General features: G+C 46.8%; 1 protein-coding gene across 2 annotated transcripts in view; it reads left to right on the forward strand.

Annotated features, from left to right (window-relative positions):
• Nucleotides 1-23398, forward strand: part of LOC133114282 (protein kinase C beta type) — a 93659-nt gene that overhangs the window by 43058 nt on the left and 27203 nt on the right. For both annotated transcript variants that reach the window (XM_061223524.1, XM_061223523.1), the window contains exons 4-10: nucleotides 4964-5075; nucleotides 6829-6957; nucleotides 13953-14109; nucleotides 14982-15116; nucleotides 16754-16850; nucleotides 18408-18554; nucleotides 21980-22153. In XM_061223524.1, the coding sequence (XP_061079508.1) occupies nucleotides 4964-5075; nucleotides 6829-6957; nucleotides 13953-14109; nucleotides 14982-15116; nucleotides 16754-16850; nucleotides 18408-18554; nucleotides 21980-22153 (951 nt within the window). The remainder of the gene's footprint in view (nucleotides 1-4963; nucleotides 5076-6828; nucleotides 6958-13952; nucleotides 14110-14981; nucleotides 15117-16753; nucleotides 16851-18407; nucleotides 18555-21979; nucleotides 22154-23398) is intronic.

Here is a 23398-nt window from a genome sequence, read left to right on the forward strand (position 1 = left end):
TGCCAGCGGGATGATTATCACCGCACCCACATGATACCCCATAAGTGGGCGATTCTATAAATATGCTTATTACATTGGTTCTGCTCTCCTGGGGGAGATTGATTTAATAAGGACAGGCAGCCATTAGCATAAACACACCCATTTAGCCAGGAGCTCTTCGGCTGTTCAGCAGCCGTTCTGTGCTGAAAATGTGCCTAATTCTCTGCTAGCACTTACAGATGCATCTGCATGCACAACACACACTCTCATACGTACTGTACCCACTGAGATGAAAATAAGCTCATAGCTGCCTCGTTTTTATTACATTTTCACCGCACCTGGGTAAACAAAATCTGGTGGACATTATTTGTTTGATAGTTGTTTTTTTTTGAACGAGAACGGAACGGTCCGCCCACCTTTCATATATATTTTTTATTTTTTTCAAAAAGATAGAAAGCAGAGCACAGATACAAAAGTTTCTGGCTCATTTCAGAGCCCACAGGGTTTTAGAAACAGCTGAGTGTTCTCTGAAAAATGCTTAAAACCTGGATCTCGGGAAATCAGTGGGGCTTGTCCCAGAAATGACAGCTGCTTTCTGCCTTGTTTCTAGGACAGAGGACATTTTAAGGACATATTTCATGAAGTGTGAAGGGTGTTCAGTATGTTACTGTCAAAGATAATGAGGAGTTGTAGCTTGTTTGTGATTTTAGTCCCATACTATTGCTAGGCCTACATCCTCAACAGCATTTGTTTCCGTCTCAGTATGAGGTTCAAATTTAATAAAACTTCTTCTGGAAGAGGTAAAACATGGTGAACTTAGGCCCTTCCCATCACGGTCTTGATTAGATTGTTTTATATTTAATAACGGCTTTGGGACCCAGCGCTTCTTTGCTACGGCCAACCTTAATGAAGAGGAAAATTATGTTCTAAAAATACCAGCTCAGGGAAAAAAAGACGGAAGGTGGAAGAGAGGACTGTCATCCAATCTTTATTATGGCTTAATTTGACCTTTTATGGAACATGTCACCGATCATCCCTGCAGTTGTTCTCAACAGCTTTTATTAGACACAATGATTTTCAGGCATAACTATTTGGCTATTCATTAATCTTCTATTTTTAGACGACTAGACCACTTTTCCTGCTAATAACAACAGCGCTGGCTGTCTCTTTTTTGGTGGTGCAGTGTTGTCCATAAAGCTGGTACCTGAGACCGTTATCAAAAACAAACATTTGCTGTTGCGCGAAGCTTGTGCATCAGTCGATATTTGAGATGTCTGTCTCTGAGTATGTTTGCAGTCTTCTGAGAATTCGGTTGACACTGACTTCAAAATAAATATCATGTTGACGGTTTGTAGGAGAGAAAAAAAGGAGATATGTCACCAAATTGTGAGCAGCTTTGAGCAGTGGGCGGGGACAGAAGGGGCCTTGTCTTTTATTGGATAAAAATGTCACTGTTATGCAAATGACCCAGTATTTGGACCAATAGCCATGCTCTTCCCACTGTCCTGCAGGTGTTCGGATGGTTGCCAAGACTACCCTTAATCAATCTCTGTCTTAATCATGACCCAGCTATCACCTTTTCCCATGGATTCTTGTTGGACTAAATATAAAACCTCAAAAGGCATTAGAACGCCTGACTGGTTTTGGCTGTTTCGGCAGTTATCTGGTAGAAAGGATTGGAGCATCTGCTGTTTTTTCGTCTGGAGGTTTGAAAAGCTTTACTGGATCTAAATTCAGTGTTCCTGTATTCCTTAAATACTGACTAGCTGTATTCTTGAAATTCTGAGTTTGATATACAGAGAATGCATATCTCATTTTACTCCAAGTGCATTGGATTCATATACACTCAGTGAGCATTTTTAGGTGTTTATTAGACTTATATTTTAGACTTATTGGTCTTCTCTGGCTGTTGCCTATCCACTTAAGAGTGGACGTGTGGAGTTTTCAGTGATGCTCTTCTGCAGACCACTGTTATAATGTGTGCTTATTTGCATTGCTGTCACCTTCCTGTCCGATTCTTTTTGTTTTTCGCACCACCCTCTGCAGTCTCTATAGACTGTTGTGCATGGCGATCAGCAGTTTCTGAGAAACCACCATGTCTGGCACCAACAATGATTCCATGGTCAGAGTCACTTAGAGCACATTTCTTTCCCATTCTGACATTTGGTCTGAAAAACAGCTGAACCTCTTGGCCATGTCTACAGGCTTGTATGCATTTAGTTTCTGCCACGTGATTGGCTGATGAAAATATCATCAACAAGCTGGTGTACAGGTCTGCATAATAAAGTGCTCAGTGAGTGTGCATTGTGACAGCTGGGTTAAAACTAAATATTCTTCAGGAGCTGAAGCTTCCGTGTGCTTCTATACAGTGTTCTTGAGTGACCTTCATTTTAATGTATTTTGCTATGAAGTGGACAGTCAGATCATCACTGATGTCACACCCTGAGTATGTTAAAAGTGAATGAAATAGATAATGCGCTGTATATCACACCTTCATGTACGAGTGATTTAATTAGCTTGGAGTGCTATCACAAATCGTCTTCAACCATTTACACCTTGCCAGTCTTTTCTAGTTTGCCACATGATACAGGTAGAATATTAGAGGGGCACTGTATCTAATAAATCTCAGGCTTCAGGAAGGCCAGTCTGGGATTTAATACAAAATGAAACCTGAGAAAAGCCTAATCAAGTGCGCAAACTCTTTAGCAATAGACGCTGGGGGCTATGGAGTGATGATCATTTTGTTGGGAGTTGGAGGGGGGCAGGGTTGTAAAAAGCTACATATACCGGCCGTATAAATGCAACATTCACACCCACACGGAAAAGTCCGGAAGCTCGGAAGACCGCGGTGGACGACTTACTGTTCCTTTCTCTCGCCCCTCTTTTCTACTTTCGCGCCCGTTCTCTCCTGCGGGCACCTGCAGCTCAAAGCTTTAAAGCTTTCTCGCGAGCAAGTAACGGGCTCGGCGCGTCCTTGACTGCTTGCCATCTACCCGCTTTAGCGCCTTTATTTTTAGCGCTTGGCTCTCTTCGGCTCTTTTGTGGTTTTTCCGGGTGCCAGTGGGCATCTTTTCAGCCCACCTCTGCGGCCCGTTTTCCCCAGTCTCTTCGCGCTGCGGTCTTCGCTCCGCGCAGTGCGTCTCCGCGCATAGGCTACTCCTTTTTTCATCGGAAGCTACGCAGCCCACCGGTGTAAACACGCAGATACCTGCGGAAAAATTATTCATCATTTATGTTCTGCGACAGGAATACAAAAGCTTTTCAAGAGCGAGTTCATTCGCGAAGCGCTCAGTCCTGCAGGAGTACGCAAGCCGTCAGACATCTCTGCTCAGACTCTGCGCTTAAACACTCCGCAAGGCTTGTGCATTATTTCCAGTAGCCATGACTGCAACAAACAAGTGTCAACGGCAACCGTGAAAAGAGTGCTCAAGGGGAGCTCCACAAGGCCTTTTTTGCAGTGCCAGGTCCTGCCACTAGAGGGCTGCCGTGTTTCAGAAAGGAACCAAGAGGCCTGGATGTGACCTACCACCAGCATTCTGCAAAAGCCCTGATGTTGAAAACATAAAATTCTCAGGAAACTGCTTATTTTACAGTTTGCCAACTCAACATTATGGTTTACTCACAGGGGACATTTAAACAAACAATAGTATTTGTGTGTTGTTTTGTCCTCTGAAAACCTTCCTGTGCCAGCAGAGGGAAGGCCTGGTTTCTCTTACCGCATCTTCTGAGCACTGCGGACCACCCATTTTGTAACGGAGCAAAAAGCACCACAGTGTCTCCAGGGTCACTGTCCTCAATGGATTCTTTTACGAAATGTCTTTTATTTTCTTCTTCCTTTGGAGCGGAGCCATGAATTGCTGGTTAGATTCACGGATCTGTAAAGCTTGTGGATATCCGGATGACTCATCCAGTTCCCCGCGCTGCCCCTGTTAGCCCATCCCCATGCTATAAATGTTGGTGAGGATGCGCAGGGATTGATGAATGCCAGAGGAGTCCGTGTTGCTCTCATCGGGGGGCTGTGAGTAAGCTCTAGCAGCGTTGGGCTGGGGACGGTTCTCCTGCTGGGCTCGAGTCACGCAGCTCTGCTTCGGTTCGACCCTTCTTCCTTGGTCGAGGGCAGGGGTTCTCAAACTGCGGGTCGGGACCCCATTTTGGGTCACTCCATTTCAAAAAAATGTTAAAAATGTACTGTTACTGCAGGCCGCTAAGGGGACTGCCCCACCTTACATACAATCCCTGATCACTCCCTACTCCCCAGCTAGACCACTCCGGTTTGCCAGCTCTGGTCGCCTTATGGTTCCCTCTCTACGTGCACATTACATGTCATTTGGCTGACGCTTTTATCCAAAGCATCAGTTGATTAGACTAAGCAGGAGACAATCCTCCCCTGCAGCAATGCAGTGTTAAGGGTCTTGCTTTTTTTTTTTTTGTGGCTACACCGGGGATCAAACCACCAACCTCAGTCATGTACCTTAACCACTACGCTACAGGCCCACTACCACACCCACGGGCTGGATAAACTGAGACCAGCTACAGCTGTGTTCCTGCTGCTGCACTAGGCACTGGTTTTCCCAATCTGTTTGGATATTTTTTACTGACATTTTTTTTTTATTGTTTCCTTTTGTTTGTTGTGTTTGTCCAGTCTGCATTACTAAACCCATATTTATCATGTAATCATTACAAAACCGGGAAGTGAGAGTTTCCTGTTTCATAGAGAGTGCTGGTGTGTTTCTGAAGAAGTGCAGAGTTCGTTTCACGAGAAATCAGTGGTGCGTTTCTCGAGAAGTGTGTGCGCGCGGTGGGGGTTGTTTCTCCGATAATGACTGTGGTGAGTTTCTCGGGAAGTGGGGGGTGGTGGTTATTTTTACGTTTCTTATGCAATAACTGATGAGCTTTTGGAACTAAGGGACCTAGAACAGTACCCAGAGTGATATTCGGAAAGCAGGAAGTGACTGTTGTGTTCCTCTCTGGATTTGTCTTGCAGGACCCGAGAAGTAAGCACAGGTTCAAGGTCCACACCTACTCCAGCCCCACCTTCTGTGACCACTGTGGCTCGCTGCTCTACGGACTCATCCACCAGGGCATGCGATGCGACCGTACGTGACTTCTAACCTTTGACCTCTGACCTCATCCACTCCCAACATCATCTCCTCTTTTCCCTCTCCCCCTTTCTATAGCACAGTTTCTTACACCATCAAACATGCTTCTCTCAAGCCCCCAAAGTGGTAAATGCACATGCAATATAAAAATATATTTCTCCATTGTAAATCCATTCCTATCATTGAAAAAGGCTCACTGACATGTTGACTCACCCTCTGCCTGTGTTTATAGTCCTTAAATTCGGGTTTAAAAATATACAGTTGACGGACCCACAATCTGTACCAAAACATTGTACAGCTGTACAAGCTCATTGATTTAAAATTGGTTCAAATAACCTCAGCCAATGGTGTAGGGGGTTTAATCTTGAGCGCTTTCACAGAGAAGGGGTTGGATAAACAGTGTTGTGGTTTGAGGGTGTTTGTTGCTGCAATTCCTTTCTACCATTCGAAGTCTGAAATTACCTATTGTACCTTTAATTAATTCATTTTTTATTCATATTTTAATATTACTAAAGATAGGTTAATGTCCCATGGTTACAATCTGGCATCCTTATGTTCAGAAATCATTATGCTGTGTGAAATTGCTATTTATATTAATATTATTAGTATTGATGTGAATGATGTGAAGTCCAGTGGCTCTGTAAATAACACTAATAGGGGCCATCATGAAAATGTACACCAGTGTCAGTCCCATCATTAAAGATATTTAAAATGCACAGAAACACATAGTGCACTGGCTCTTTAAAGATGTGAATCCAGTGGACAGTACATCAGTTGAAAAAGATGAGTCTTTAGCCTGGAGAGAATTCCTATCCAAAGTGTGGGTGCACCTACACAAAGGCCTTGACCATTGAAAGAGTACTGGTGTTCTTGGAAAAGAGCCTCTTTTACTGAGCTTCTCTCCAACTGACACTTTACAGGGCAAACTTTATTCATGCAGTCTCTTAACTTACTACATAAGGTGCTAAATTGTATACATTCAAACTACTATGTAATAGTGAACTTAAAAAGTCCCCTATGTGTTGGCTTTATGGTGCACAGGGAAGACAATTTTGGCTTGGATATAGAGTCCTGTTAGTTAGTGTGGGGTATAACAAAAGCACATTTTCACCAATGTGCTCCTCATTGTCAGCCATTGTGGTCTTGGTCTGACTTCAGTGGTTGAAGTATTGTTGTTCTGCTGTTGGGTTTTTAAAAAATGGCTGCCTCTGGGAGTCGGTGGGTACTGTGCTATCAGTATTCACTCATCTGCGGAGTGTGATCTCCCTCCCTCTGCTTGTCTCGGTATTGTGTCTGTGTGTGTGTATGTGTGTGTGCGTGTGTGCATGTGTGTGTATGAGCATGTATATATACAAATATATGTGTCTGTGTGTGTGTGCGCGCATGTGTGTATGAGCGTGTATATATACAAATATGTGTGTGTGTGTGTGTGTGCGCACATGTGTATATGTGTGTGCGTGCATGCGTGTGTGTATGAGCATGTGTATATATATGTATAGGTGTGTGTGTGTGTGTGTGTGTGTGTGCGTGCGCGTGTGCGTGCATGCGTGTAATGGTATTCTCTTTCACCTGTATTACAGACTGTATGATGAACATACACAAGCGGTGTGTGTGCGTGTGTGCGTGTGTGTGTGTGTGTAATGGTATTCTCTTTCACCTGTATTACAGACTGTATGATGAACATACACAAGCGGTGTGTGTGTGTGTGCATGTGTGTGTGTAATGATATTCTCTTTCACCTGTATTACAGACTGTATGATGAACATACACAAGCGGTGTGTGGCTAACGTGCCAAGCCTGTGTGGCACAGACCACACCGAGAGGAGAGGCCGCATCTACATCACCGCCGAAATCAAGAACAACGTGCTGAAAGTCAGCAGTGAGTCCCCCGCACTGCTTCAGCCTACACGCATACACACGTAAATGCACGCGTGAACACACGTACGTGTGCGTATGCACATGTAATCAGAAGGTTTTCGACTGCAACACTGACGTTACTGTAAAGGTGTCAGACACCACTATCCAGCTGTCAAACGCCATCGCTTGATTTTCAAAAACCTGCAAGAGGTCATTGTTTGGTTTCTGTTGCCCTCTTGTGGACAGTGTGAGCGCTGCTGATCAGTGAACCACAACATTCATCTGGTACTACATGTCCTTGGGCAGGTGAAGTTCAGTTTCAAGTTATGAATGAAATGCTCATAATATATTTACAGTACATTACAGGCAAGATACTATGATAAATCACATGTTGTCAATGCTTCTGCAAGTACAATGATATTCTAGTTTGTATCTCTCTTGAGTACCAGCAGTTGTGGGTACTTCTGGCATTTTGCATAAATTACTTTCTTATTGGCTGGGCTATTGGCTACATTACTGTTTTCCTTTTGTCTACCAAGATTCCAGATGGTCCATCTATTGCTCAAAGCTCCACTGATGAAATGTTAAAATGGCTTTGCTTTGTAAAAAAATAAATAAAATTAAAACCCATCTGGCAACTCTGTTTGTTTAAAAGGAATATCTAAGCCGGCAAGCTATGTTCAGTCAATAATGCTGCAGGTCTAGCCAGGGCGAACTACGGCAATAGTACCAGTCCTCCATTTTTTCCCTTTTAAAAATTTTTTTATCCCTTCTGTGGAAAAGGTTAATATCCGTCTCCCATCTGCCTTCGCTTATAGCTATCTGGTCCAAACTTGTGTGATGTAGATGTTACATTATTGGCATTGGGCAGACGCTCTTATCCAGAGCGACGTACAACAAAGTGCATATCCATAACCAGGGATAAGTTCGCTGAAAGACCCTAGAGGGTTTTTTAACAAGAAACAAACAAACAGCAAAAGTGACCAAAGTTAACTATCAAAACACTGCTTACCTAGCCAACTAAAAAATACCGATACACAAAGCAAGTCACAGAGACAACAATTAAGGTTCACAGGGAGGTAGGGAGGAGTTCGTTCCACCACCGTGGAGCCAGAACAGACAGCAGTCGTGAGCGTGAGGTGGAAGTTCGGAGAGGGGGAGGTGCCAAGCGGCCTGTGGAGGCTGAACGAAGAGGTCTGGCAGGGGTGTAGGGTCTGATGATTTTTTTGTAGATAAGCTGGGGAAGACCCCTTAACTGCTTGGAAGGCTAGCACCAATGTTTTGAATTTGATGCGAGCCATGACAGGCAGCCAGTGGAGGGTAGTAAGCAGGGGGGTGACGTGCGAGTATTTGGGAAGGTTGAAGACCAGACGAGCCAGACGAGATGTGATACAGTGACAAGGTCCTTGACCCCACATTGCCCCCTGTGTTGTGTAAACCACTTTAAGTCACTTTGGATAAAGGTGTCAGCTAAATAACATGTAATATTACTGCCATCAGTACATTTCTTATGATTCAACAAGCATGCCCCCTTGTGGGATGATACTGTAAGTGACAGTGGTCATCAGAAGTAGTAGCGGGGCCCTAGGTTCATTACATTACATCACATTTCTTTAATGGCATTTGGCAGATGCAGTACAGTTGATTAGACAGCCAGACGGCTGTGCAGATCGTATTGCGGCTACAGCGGAGATCGAACCACCGACCTTGCGGGTCCCAGTCATGTACCTTAACCACTACGCTACAGGCCGCCCACACTGAAACCTGCTGGCCTGTTCCTGCCAGGGCTTGGTTTAAGGTTGTTGGGGCCAGAGTGCACCATACTCCCACTCAGTTCTGCACAACTCACAGGCTGCCAGCTGATGCCACATGTAGGTGCAGTGTGGGTAAATTCGCCATGACAAGTTAGCCTAGCAGTTTTAGAAGGCGGCGGCACGGATGGTGCAGTGGGTAGCACTGCCGCCTCACAGCAAGGAGGTCCCGGGTTTGAATCCCCGTCGGCCGGGGCCTCTCTGTGCGGAGTTTGCATGTTCTCCCCGTGTCTGCGTGGGTTTCCTCCGGGTACTCCGGTTTCCTCCCACAGTCCTGAGACATGCAGGTTAGGCTGATTGGAGAGTCTAAATTACCCATAGGTATGAGTGTGTGAGTGAATGGTGTGTGTGCCCAGTGATGGACTGGCGACCTGTCCAGGGTGTATTCCTGCCTTTCGCCCAATGTATGCTGGGATAGGCTCCAGCCCCCCTGTTCAGGATAAGCAGGTTAAGTTAATGTATGGATGGAGTTTTAGAAGGCCCATTTCTTTAACCCTTTCAGTCCTTGGCCCAATAGGACGTGGCTGCACCCAAAGCCCTCCACCCAAAACCCAAAGGATTTTTGGCTTTGGTTGAGAAAATAGAGAAAGCTGAGAATTTAGTAAGGTTTTAATCAGGCTCAAAATAATACTATAGTGGCCATTTTGATTAGTTGAAAAGGTATAAGGTTGAGAGTGTGAGTGTACGTATACCTTTACGCATTAATGTTCATAAGCATGAATAGACATTGATCTGCATTGAATCACTGTGATGTCCAATCTTTTCCCAGGGAACTACTCTAATAAAACATGCTCCCTTGGTATTTTACGCTAGTTATGCTTCAGTGCCATATGGCACTCTTGGGACTGAAAGGGTTAAGAAAATAGGCCAAGCTTTTGTTTCTGGCGCTGCTGTAATACGTCTCTCTGCCACAGGGTGGCAGTGTAAGACATGCATGCAGTCCTTTCCTCTTCTCTGATAAATGGCAGTTCTGTCTCACTGAAGGGGAGCGTAGATTGATGGTGCGCCAGGCTGGTGAGAAGCTCGCGCTTCGTTAAGAAAAAGCCCTGCGGTGTGCTGTTTTGCTTAGATACGCCACCTCGGGATGGCATTCCTTCACCAGGCGAGAGCTGGATGAGAAATGAGGCTAATCGTGATGAAAGATGGATGGATGCTGGCCTTGGCATGGAGCGGACCTGCTGTAACGCATCTAGTGTCCACCAGGGGGCAGTGTGACCTAGCTGTCTGGCGCTCTGTCTCACTCTCAAGCCCCCCCCCCCCCCCTCCTTCACGGTGGAGAAGATGGCTGATGGCACATTGCCAGGCCGTAAGATATTTTTTCCACCTGAAGAAGCGTTTATTTCTGCGGGATGTGACCTGCAGTGGTCACTTTGGTCTGGAGCTCAGCTCGAGGCTGGGTTCAGGGATTCAGAAGAAGAGTGCCGATTCCACATCCTCGTCATTGGAGCTGCAGCCTCTCTCCCTGAGGTTGCTCAGTCGGTCAGGAGTTGCAGTTTTATGGACGTTTTTCCAAATGCTACCCATTTATAATGCTGGGCTTTTACTGAAGCGATGCAGGTTACACACCTGGGGGGCAGGGCAAAACAGCAGAGGCCCCGTGAGGCCAGTTTATAGTTAAACGACGTATGATCAGCCGATGGGTATTGCTGTATTGTCAAACCATTCTTATGGCTTGACTTTCATTTTGAACGCCCATAAAACATATAAACTAAGAACGCATCGCCGAAGTGGAGTCATTGCAAGCTCGAGACACGGAAGCTAGTTCAGGAAACGTCTCTAAAGATAATTACAGATTATGACGACATCAAATCGTCCATCGTTACAGTGCAAAATAAGTCGTAGCGACTGACCATCAAATCTGATGATCGCTGGTGGCAACGATCATACATTGGCAAACTACCAACTGGTCTTAAAGCTGGCCATAAAATGCTGTTTATTATTCTTAACAGTTTAAAGCTGATGAGATTGGCTGTGATGAAAGCCGTAAGGTGGGTGTGCCATTTTTGGGGACTGCAACAGAAGCTATAATGACGCAAAATGATATGTGGCTGAGCACCTTTGTGCTGTAGAGGACCGTGAATAGAAGTCCCCTGGAACAGCTGGGCTTTGCTTCAGCAGATCTCTGAGTTGGCTACCAGTAAATGAAAAGTTTGGAAATGCATTTTCAAAGGTTTAAACAAAGGTTCAGAAGGTTAAAACTCTTAATCCACACAGTGGGAAAACCCTCCTCAGCACTTTATCAGCACTGCTTCTTATTCTCCTACTCTTCCTGGAAACCAAACAGTGCTGACGTCTGATTGGCCCTGCACTACCCCCTCCTCCTCCACCTGCCCTCCCACGCACACACACACACACTCACACACACTCACACACACACACACACACACACACACACACACACACACACACACACACACACACACACGCTCACACATACTCACACTCACACACACTCATACACACATACATATAAACACACGCATGTATAAACAAGCACACACACATATAAACACACCCACACACATATATAAACACCCACACACACACTTACACTCACACATATACACATTCGCACACACACACACTTACACACGCGCGCACACACGCACACATTTATAAACACACACTCACACACACATATATAAACACCCACACATATAAACACACACACACATATGAACACACACATGCATATATAAACACCCACACACACACATTCACACACGCTCCGTCCCGCCTGGCCCCCCTCCACAGTAACCCCCGGTGCAGTTGGAGTGACTGGTTTATATTTCATATCGATCAGTAAGCCAGTGTTTGTGCTGTGCTGGGGTCCTTGAGGGGCAGTGTAGCGTTTAGAATTGTAATCAGAGAGGCGAGATTTACGAGGGGGCTTCCCCCCGTCCCCCAGCGAGGGACGGAGGGGAACGTTCCGGAGCCCCTGATGCTGACCCACTGGTTTTTAGGCAGTCCTCTGGGAGGACTGGGTGTGTGGGTGGGCGATGTCACTATCGGGGCATGTTGGTACTGCACTGCTGGAAGTGATGTCACATAACAGGAAGTTATGTCGCTGTGTTTTAATGAGACCAGATGCTTCTGTCAGTAACGAGGCATTGGACATTTTAAACATTACTTATGAATATTCATAAGAATAAATAGCATAAATAGACATTGACCTGCATTGAATCACCGTGATGGCTAATCTTTCAAAAGTTTCCCTGTGAACTACTGTAATAGAGTAGCCACAGAGTATAGAGTAGCTTACAGTTAGACCGCCATGCCCAGCTATACTCACCTTTAGTAACTGTGTGTGTGTGTGTGTGTGTGTGTGTGTGTGGGGGAGGGGGGTGTTTGTCTGTGTGTTTGTGTGTTGGCAGAAAGTGTGTGAGTGTGTACATTTGTATATGTGTTTGTCTGTCTGTCTGTGTGTCTGTGTCTGTCTGTGTTGTGTGTGTTGTTTTGTGTCCTTTCTGCTGTGTACATTAATTGCAGACGGTGGGCCATTGATCAGCTCACAGGAGAGCCCTGTGTTGGGGTGAGGAGGGGTGTGGGGCAGGAGCAGTGTGACTGAACGCAGCGTGCTGGCAGTATGGATCTGCTGTCTGCACAGCCACATTAATGAAGCCCTTTCTCCCTGTCACACAAACACCTGTCTCTCAGACCTCATCCCCCCTCACTACCGCCATGAAGGTCTGCTCAATAGTGTGAGACAGTGTATTGCGGTATTACAGTAGGTGTGTGTTGTATATCAGGCAGTCTGTGTTGTATATCAGTATGTCTGTGTTGTATATGAGGCAGTGTGTTGCGGTATTATAGTAGGTGTGTGTTGTATATCAGGCAGTGTGTGTTGTATATCAGTATGTGTTGTATATCAGGCAGTGTGTGTTGTATATCAGTATGTCTGTGTTGTATATGAGGCAGTCTGTGTTGTATATCAGTATGTCTGTTGTATATGAGGCAGTGTGTGTTGTATATCAGTATGTCTGTGTTGTATATGGGGCAGTGTGTTGCTGTATTGCAGTAGGTGTGTGTTGTATATCAGTAGGTGTGTGTTGTATATGAGGCAGTGTGTTGCTGTGTTGCTGTAGGTGTGTGTTGTATATCAGTAGGTGTGTGTTGTGTATGCTGGTAGGCATGTGCTGTGTGCGTCTCTACCATCAGCTATGAGTTACAGTAACAGAGCTCAGTGTGTCTCTGAGCATAACAGCTCTTTTGGGGGGGGGGGGGGGGGGGGGGGGGGGGGGGGTTATGAAAGTGTTTGTGACAGCAGGGTGCAGATAAGTCTGTGTGGTGGGGGGGGGGGGGGTCACCTCTCTGGGAGGCTATCTGAGGCTACTCTCAAGAATAAAATGAGGAGCTTCACAACTCCAGCTATCATTTAACATCTGTATCTAATCTCAACCTGACTTGGCACAAAAAAATCAATAAAGTCATTGAAACTGAACCCCAGGGAAAGTATTTGGTTGGACACACACTGTGCTTTCAAAGTTCTACAGGGTTTGCTGCAGTTAAGCATTTCTGGAATACGGTCAAACCAGCCATTTTCTGATGGAAGGCATCCAGGGCTGTTATAATTAGGGCCCCTGGTGTGGTTAATGCAGCAGGGCCCTGGGGGGGCCACACGGACACCTGCCCCCTAACCGAGTCGGGCCCCAGCTGGGTGCAGGGGCTCCATTAGGGTCTGATCAGATGTGAGTAATGTGTCAGGCGCTGGGGAAGATGCAACTGAGTCCAATCCCATTACAGGGGTCAGGGATCTGCAATCACACGGTGCAATGGTATTTTATACACACACACAAATACACACACACCTGCATAAATACACACAAACATACACTCATGCACACCTGCATACACGCATTCACACACACACCTGCATTAATACACACACACATACACCTTCATACATGCATATACACACATACACCTGCACACACACACACACACACCTGTATCCATACACACACATGCGTGCACACACACATAGACACACAGGAGATTACATAGCAGCCTTTAGTGGGTAGCTAGTAGCTGCTTTGTTCATGTTAAAACTGACTGTTCAGGAAACTGACCCAGTTGTGATGGCTCCAGTAGCTATACATTCACAATCAGGCAGCCTGTCTCTGGGCCCTGTTTCTTCTGATCTCTCTCCTCTCTATCCCGCTCTCTCTCTCTCTCTCTCTCTCTCTCTCTCCCTCTCTCTGCTCAGTCAAAGAGGCCCGGAACCTGGTTCCCATGGACCCTAACGGCCTGTCGGACCCATACGTCAAGCTGAAGCTCATTCCGGATCCCAAGAGTGAGACCAAACAGAAAACCAAGACCGTTAAGTGTTGCCTGAACCCAACGTTCAATGAATCATTTACATTGTAAGTCAGTCACATCTGGTCTAATGCAGTTTGGAATGAGTCTTTTTCATTGTGAACGAATTGCATCTGGTCTAACTCAGTGTGGAGAATGAGTCTTACCAGCATGAGTGAAGTACGGGTGCACTCAGATTGAAATGGAGTTGTTTGCATTGTGACTGAACCTGCTGTTGACATCTGGAGGTTTAATGGTTTCAAATGTTAATTGGTGTCTGTAATATTGGATATGAAATATAGATTAAAATGTGACTGAATACATCAATGACCAAGCTGGTTTAAACCATCTAGTTTACATCTTTACATTGTTTAAGGAGTTTACATGCTTTTCATTTGCTGATTCTTAGACGTATATGCAAGCTGTGTTATTTGGATTTTGCATACATGGAATAAGGGTTTAACCAGCTTTTGCTTTTCAGAATACTGAATAATGCTGTGAATATGGTCACTGAGATAGGGACTGAGTAAATCACTGGATAAACACATTAATAAATGAATGAGTGAGGGAATACATTTTCTTTGTGGTCGACGTGGTTACTCTCTCTCCCCCTTTCTCTCTCTCTCTCTGTCTCTCTCTCTCCCCCTTCTCTCTCTCTCTTTCTCTCCCTCTCTGTATGTGTCTCTCTCCCCCTCCCCCCTCTCTCTCTCCCTCCTTCTCTCCCTCTCTCCCCATCTCTCTCTCCCTCCTTCTCTCCCTCTCTCCCCATCTCTCTCTCTCCCTCCCTCTCTCTCCCTCTCTCCCCATCTCTCTCTCTCTCTCGCTCTCTCTCTCTCTCCCTCTCCCCCCCTCTCTCTCTCTCTCTCTCTCTCTCCCTCCCCCCCCCTCTCTCTCTCTCTCCCCCCCCCCCCTCTCTCTCTCTCTCTCTCTCTCTCTGCAGTAATCTGAAGGAGTCGGATAAAGACCGCAGGCTGTCAGTGGAGATCTGGGACTGGGATCTGACCAGCCGGAATGACTTCATGGGCTCTCTGTCCTTCGGGATCTCTGAGCTGCAGAAGTTGGGGGTGGACGGCTGGTGAGCGAGGGGAGGGGGGGGTTGTTCTGATCTCCAAACGGTTCAGGCCATCATCATGGTCATGCGTGGGGTTTGGGTGTTGTATGCGTGGGGTTTGGGTGTTGTATTGACTTTTCAGTGCAACATGCAATAAGCCAAAGATGTAAGCTTGAATGAAATAATTATTTTGTCAATATCTGTGAAAAGAGGCTTCTTTTTGAAATGATCAGCGACCTGCAGAAATTGTGCTGGTGTCAGAAATGATGGAACGGACACAGCTGAGCTCTGTAATTCATCCCCTTACCAACTCCCACAATCCCACTCCGCCACAATGAAATGTGCCTGGCCTTCCATAAGGGTGCCTACTAAACAAACAATATGAATGACAATAATAATAATAATAATAATAGTAGTAGTAGTAATAGTCATAGTCATGAAGACCGCTGGAGAGACTCTGTGACTCTGTGCGGGAGAGACTCTGTGGCTCTGTACTGGAGAGACTCTGTGGCTCTGTACTGGAGAGACTCTGTGGCTCTGTACTGGAGAGACTCTGTGGCTCTGTACTGGAGAGACTCTGTGGCTGTGTACTGGAGAGACTCTGTGGCTGTGTACTGGAGAGACTCTGTGGCTCTGTACTGGAGAGACTCTGTGGCTCTGTACTGGAGAGACTCTGTGGCTCTGTGACTCTGTGCAGGAGAGAGACTGTGACTCTGTGCAGGAGAGAGACTGTGACTCTGTGCAGGAGAGACTCTGTGGCTCTGTACTGGAGAGACTCTGTGGCTCTGTACTGGAGAGACTCTGTGACTCTGTGCAGGAGAGACTCTGTGGCTCTGTACTGGAGAGACTCTGTGGCTGTGTACTGGAGAGACTCTGTGGCTGTGTACTGGAGAGACTGTGGCTGTGTGCTGGAGAGACTCTGTGGCTCTGTGCAGGAGAGACTGTGGCTGTGTGTGTGCTGGAGCGTGCTCTCTCCTGCTTTGCGCTGACAGTAGCAGGCTGCTGAGCGTAATGAGAGTCAGCCCTTTGAGGAGTCGCTGAAAGGCCCTCTAATGTTCCGCTCTACGGAGCTGCAGCCCCTCCCGCTCCTCCAAGGCCGTTTCCGCAGGAAAGCCGGCGCCGAGCTGCAGCATGGTCGATGTCTGCGGCTGCTCTGGTGGCCCCGGCTCTCTATGGTGGAGGGGAGCTGTCACTGCAGGCAGCACCTGCATAGAGCAGTCAGATGTCGATGAGTCTGGGTGATTCAGTGAATCAGTCAGTGCGTTAGTCAGTCTGAGTGAGTCGATGAGTGGTGAGTGAGTGAGTGACTCTGTCAGTCAGTGAGTGAGTCCATTCGTGAGTGAATTGATCAGTTAGTGAGTAAATCAGTTAGTGAGGAAGTTAGTGAATGAGTGAGTTACCGAGTAAATCAACGAGTCAATGAACTGAACTGAGATGAATCAGCTGATGCTACCCAGCTACACAAACCAATTAAGTGTACAAATGAGTGATTTACATTGTTTCTGAATGCATATTAGAAGCTTATAATAGCGTAAGCATATGAACCAGTGAAGCTACCTTATACCCGATGGAAAAGGTAATGTTAAAAATGGTGGTGATGGAAAAGAAATGTGTAGTGATATCATCGTTAGTCAGAAGGTTTGGGGTCATTCCCCCTGCAGGTTTAAGATGCTGAGTCAGGAAGAGGGGGAGTACTTTAACGTTCCGGTCCCTCCGGAGGGAGAGGAGGGGAATGAGGAGCTACGGCAGAAGTTTGAGGTGAGGGCCCGCCTCCGCACGCATGCCCCGCCTTTTCCTCCCCTGACCCCACCCTGTCCTTCCGCTCCTGTCACCCACCTCCACCCAGCTACATTCACTGAGTGTGTGAGTGTGTGAGTGTGTGAGTGTGTGAGTGTGTGAGTGTGTGAGTGTGTGAGTGTGTGAGTGTGTGAGTGTGTGAGTGCGCGTGCGTGAGCGTGCATGTGTGTGTTTGTGAGTGCGTATGCATGTGTGTATGTGCTGTGTGTGTTTCTGTGTGCGTGTGTGTGCACGTGTCTGTGTGCTCCTGTGTGTATGTGTGTGTTTGCATGCACTTGTATTGTATGTATATTTGTGTGTTTGAAGGTGTGTGTGTGTGTGTGTGTGTGTGTGTGTGTGTGTCATCTGCCTCTGTCCTTTTGTAGGAGAGACAGTTCCATACAGTGTCTTTCCCCCTGAGTGACGGTAACATCTGTCATCCCAATTCACAAAATGTTCTCCTCCATTTTCTCATTAGCATCTACATACGGTGCCTGCTATCACACAGTCAGACACCAAGTGCTTCTCATCTCTCCACCATGTCTCTCATAGCCTCCATTAATGTACGGCACAAACAACCCCAGAGAACTCTCTCAGTGTGCAAAGCAAATTTACCTCACCTTAAAAGACCATTCATGTCTCGACCAGGGATTTTTCTGCTGGTCAGTGACAAGGTGTTTGGAGCCACAGGGTCTGCTGGTGTTCACTGTCACACAGCGCTTAATTGAGTGATTAAAGCGGTTGGTTACGCAGTTAACTCACCTCACCTGGTCTCTTTGGTTGTTTACCAATTTTTAGATGGAAACATAAAGCAGCAGAGCTGCTGTCGCTGCCTGCAGCACCTGCGTAGGGGAGTCAGTGAGTTGAGTCGATCAGTCAGTGAGTGACTCATGAAGCAGCAGAGCCCTGGAGCTCCTCCGAATCAGGCCTGCTGGTACTCACCTGGAAGGTCTGATATGGAGGGACTTCCTGTTTGGCAGCTGCTGCGGCCCCTGGTGTGCTAATGTGTAAGACTAATTGGGCCCCAGCACTGGCCTGGCTCCTGTCCCACACCCAGGTGGACCAGGTGGACCGGCCCGCCAAACCGCCTGCCGCTCTAAGCCCGTAATCGCTCTCCCAGAGAGAGGCGCGATGTCTGACAGCGTGTCGACAAGTCAGCAGGCCGGTCTGGCCGGCATTGCCCAATCACGCCGCTTCCTCAGTCATCAATCACACTGCTGCCCCCGCCCCAATCACGCTGCTGCCCCCGCCCCTATCACACTGCTGCCCCCGCCCCAATCACACTGCTGCCCCCGCCCCAATCACGATGCTGCCCCCGCCCCAATCACGCTGCTGCCCCCGCCCCAATCACGATGCTGCCCCCGCCCCAATCACGCTGCTGCTCCCCCCCCCCCGCCCCAATCACACTGCTGCCCCCGCCCCAATCACACTGCTGCCCCCAGCCCAATTGCACTGTTGCACACGTGAATGTCCCATCTGCCACAGTGACATATTGTGGCCGTTCGTGAGTTTGAGTCGCCGTGTCTGCCTCCTCCTCAGAGGGCCAAAATCGGGCCGGCCACCAAGAAGGCGGACAGCTCCTCCTCCAATGCCATCTCTAAGTTCGACAGCAACGGTAACCGCGACCGCATGAAGCTCTCCGACTTCAACTTCCTCATGGTGCTGGGGAAGGGCAGCTTTGGGAAGGTGAGCTTCTTCTCCTCTTCTGGACTTCTCCCCCTCTTCCCTCTCTCCTCCCTCCCGGCTTTCTCCCTGTGCGACCGTGTCTGGGCTCAAGGTTGGAGGGGCTGTGGCTGAAACTCAGTTTTGCCGACAGTTTGCGTTTCTGTGTGTCACCTTGGAGAGAAATGGGAGGAGGGGTGACGGAGAGATGAGAGGAGGAAGTGCGAAAAGATGGGAGGGGAGAAAAGAGGAGCGACGAGAAAGGTAGTGAAGAAGGAAGAACGGGTAGAAAGGGATAGAGGGGAGGAATGGAGGGGGCAAGAAAGGTAGGGAAGAAAGGGAAGAGCTTGAGAGAGAGAGAGAGAGAAGGGATAGCTGTAGAGGACAGTGGGCGAGGGATTCTAAGAGGCAGAGAGAATGCATGTACCGGTTTTGACAGGCAAGGATCTGGGAGCACGCGGTTTCCATAGCAACGGGAGTTTAAAATAACACCGTTATGTTGATGCAAACCGGCAGACCTTTATTAGGCCTGTTTACCAGTGTCCTGCCTGACACTGTCTTTGTGACAATTACCAACACGTTTGGGCTTTTTAAATTTTTTATTTATTTAGTTTTTTTAACCCTCCCTGCACCAACCGTGTTGTCTAGGTGGCAGGGCTCCACGGCTTCGAGTGACCTTGAAAGGCATTGCGACATCACGCAGTGATCTGACATCACGCAGTGATCTGACTCTGCATTGTGATGTCACACCTTGTTCTCACAGCCTTCACTGATCCCAGGTCAGTGATCGGTCATCAGACCGATCCCCATCACTCCGTGTAACCATGGTGATGCCAGGACAGTAGTCTTTGCAAAGTGTGCTTCAAAATCTCAGAGGGGGTGTGGAGGTGCTACAAATGATCATATCCACAGCAGAGTGTACAGACTAATATATCATTGTGTATATACTGGATATCGTCAAAGTATGCGGTTTATCCCAAAGAATGTAACCCTGCCACCCCCCCCTCCCCCGAAGTGACCCCCCCCCCCCCTGCAAAAAAAAGAAATAAAAAATACAAAATGTATGATTATGGGAAAATGCACATATACACTAATAACCGCTGTGTGCCACAGAAGGGTGTGATTACAGCTCTCTGTTTCATGCTGTTGCACATAAACCCCTCGTGAAGGGTCACTTTGAAAATGTCCGTTCCTTTCTCTCCGGTGAAAATGCGGGTTTATTCTCGAGCTGTTGCTTTGCTGCCAGTGAAGGTTACTGTGGGAGCCCTGCTCCAGACGCACCCCGGGCAGTTCTGCCTTTACACTGGCCGCTGGCCGTGAGTCTTCCCCTGCAGCGGTGCCTCTCATGGAGAGAGGAGCGCGGTGGTGATGAAACTGGCCCGATCCCAGCGTACCCGTAATCACTGTTATGAAACATGTGTAGTGTGACGTCTTTTCAGCTGATGTCGTGGCAGTAGCCCTGAATACCATTCTAGCCTGCAGCCGTCCCGCTCAGCTGCTGCTGGAGTGCTTGAGGTAGACCAGTAGGGGGCAGTGTTCCCTCTAGACTGAGCAGAATGCAAACGCAGTGACCAAGACACTCTCTCTGGGATGAGAAGTTAACCCTTTCAGGTCTAAACTAGTGTTTTGGTATCCTCTGATTTACATTATATTCCTGGAGCAGTGATTCTTGTGTCCTTTTGGCTAGTCCACACTAAAGCCTTTGATTGGTTTAGAAATGTGACCACATTAGAATTGATATTACAGTCCAATATACGATTAATATGCAGTTTTCTATACAAAATGATTGCAAGGTTATTTAATAAAATGTGGAAACTGGAAACTGGAAAGAGTTTTTGGGGTTAAACCAAGGTCAGTAAAGGCCAGTTTAACATCCAGTGTCCTCACTGTGACTGTCCATTTATTCACAAAGTTTTTTGAACACTACATTACTGCTTAACATTTACAGTATTCAGTGCAAATTATCTATTTAAATTATATGAGTTTGGGGACAGTTCAGAGAATTAATAGAAATTGAATTCATTAATGAAGGAAAAAATAGCCATACATATATTATTACCTGAATGTAAAGTCCTTAAAGTTTCTGAATTGAAATAGAGTTGGCACCAAACTCTGGTTTAAACGCAACTTAAATGCAAAAGATTCGCGTTACCTGTACTGTATTTGGGTTATTTTGGCCAGTATCTGTGGATCTGGATGAGGAATCCAGTTCATATCCAGCTGTCATTTGTCCCTCCTGATCGGCAGTGCTTTTCCTGACATATCGGAAACATGCTGCATTGCCGCATAAGGAATAATGCTGTGTCCTGACTGTGCAGAATCGGAGAGTGATTAGGGTTCCTGCCATCCTTTCCCTTTGACGAACAGATGGCCGCCCTCACAAACTAAAACATCGTCCTTCTCTATTTAAACGAGGAGCCTCAAAGTTCTGCCATGCTTTTCCAAGCAACAATAAGACACAAGCAAATTGTTCCTGCTGATTTAAATAACATACATATTAATGTGGTAGCGGAAATAATTTATTTTGCCTGGTGGAGCTTCTGTAGGTAATGGTAACTTAAGCAGGGCAGAATTTCTCTTTGGCCAAAAATGAATTGGTTAATTAATCTCTCTTACACTTTTCCAGTAAGCGAAATGCAACTGCTTATTCTTGGAATATCACAAAAATGTCATAGCATTTTCAAGGAAGGAACCTTTAACTGTAATGTTTGGTTTTTATTTCGTTTATATTTTTGGAGAATTAGCGAAGGACAGCGGTGACAGGTGTTTTGACGGATTGTTTTCGGTTATGATTACGTCCTTCAGAGTTGATTGACTGCTCTCCATCGGTGTCATATCTCCCCTCTCCCTTCCCCACTTAGTTCCTCAGTTTCATCCTCTCTCACACACAGGGATTCCACAAAAAGCCCTGCAGTCCCACTGCTTACTGGAATCAGTCTGGAGTTTGCAGACATTCAACTTCATTGTGAACAGCCTGCAGACCAGACTAACATTTCAACAACTGCGATAACGACACTTGTAATGAAACGTTAGCCTGTTTGCAGTTTGTTCACAATGAAGCTGAGACTATTGTTCCGTTTCTGAGACGAACCGAATCTGCCTGTTGTTCGGCAGATGCTCGGTGATCTCCATTTTGATTACTCAGATGTTGCAGGTTGTTGTTGAGCCCACACCCTCTCTCCAGCTAAGCAGGCTGAGATGTTCAGACTGCTGACTCTATTACGGTTCTGTCTGTCCCAGATACAGAAACACATTAGTCTGTGCCGAGAAGTATTTGACCCTGATGAACGGGTGTTGGGTGAGGAAAAGACAGCCTCCTGTTAGACTTGGCTTTCAGTTTCAGTATCTCACTGCATGCCATTTAAATTACGGCCGCTTCAGTGCTGGAGTGTGAGTGCGGATGTCATTTCCTGTTGGAAAGGTATTGACTTCCCTTCTCCCTGCCTCAGGTGCTGCTGGCAGAGCGTAAAGGAGTGGAGGAGCTGTACGCCATAAAGATCCTGAAGAAGGATGTGGTGATCCAGGACGATGATGTGGAGTGCACCATGGTGGAGAAGAGGGTGCTAGCTCTGTCAGGCAAACCGCCCTTCCTCACCCAGCTGCACTCCTGCTTCCAGACCATGGTGAGGCTGAGCCCCGCCCTAACCCTCCCTCCCTGCCCAACCCCTCCCTCTCTGCCCAACCCCTCCCTATCCCACCCTATCCATCCCTCCCTGGCCAACCCCATTCCACCCCAAATACACACCTCACACCACCCTCACCTTCTTACCTGCTTCTAGACCACAGTGGGAGGCCTGCCCTAAAACTCCCTGTCTGCCCAACCCCTCCCTATCCCACCCTAACCCTCCCTGTCTGCCCAACCCCATTCCACCCCAAATGCACACCTCAAACCACCCTCATCTTCTCACCTGCTTTCAGACCATGGTGAAAGGCCTGCCCATCATGGATGTAGCAGCATTAGATATGGTTCTATCTGGCGCCAAATCAAGAAAGCGAGGAGGTTGGATTATTTGCAGTAGGAAGCATAAGCCGGATGTCCCATTAAGACTTATATTTGGACAAACGACCAATTTTTCCTTTTTGTTCGACAGAAGACATTACTGAAATTATAAGTAATGAACAAAATTAAAGAACAAGATGAATTAAGATTGCATTTCCCCAAATCCCGTGGATGTATTGTGTGTGTGTGTGTGTGTGTGTGTGTGTGTGTATATATATATATATATATATATATATAGAGAGAGAGAGAGCAAGAGAGAGGGACCATCACGCTACCCACCATGCTAAATCTGCTGGAAGCCACATCTTGCATTTTGGTATATGAGGCCAAAAATAGTTGCCTCAAACTCCCTTTTCCTCTTCCTGCTATTTTCCTGCCTTCAGACCTTTACCATAAACATGAGTCAACAGTGTGTGAGTTATCCAAGGACAGGTATTTTATAGTTGTTGTCTGAAAATCTGACAGTTGTGTGTAGATTGCTCTTTCAACTGGTATAACCTGCTGTGAAGAGAGGGATTCTGGGAAATGCTGTGCAGAAGATCATAGCAGCAGTAGAATGCTGAGGATCATGGGTGGTTTCCTCTAAAATGCTTCTGTCTTCAGGATCCTCAGGAAGTGTAATCCCCTTCCCACTGAAGTTCCCCTGGATTAGTGTTCCGACGAAAACAGAAATTCAAATTCCAAAGGAAAAAAGACAAAAATAATAATGATCAGTTTGGTTTGGAGGGGGTGGGGTTGGGTGGTAAGAAAGGCAATTAACACGCAAAGTAAAACCCCTTTGAATTAGCTGTAATAATTTTCTGCTGAAATATTATTGCTGGGTTTTCAGAAAGGGAGTGGGGGTTTGGGGATGAAGAGTTGGTGTAAC

This window comes from Conger conger, chromosome 16 (genome assembly GCF_963514075.1).
Source record: "Conger conger chromosome 16, fConCon1.1, whole genome shotgun sequence".
Taxonomy (NCBI): Eukaryota; Metazoa; Chordata; class Actinopteri; order Anguilliformes; family Congridae; genus Conger; species Conger conger.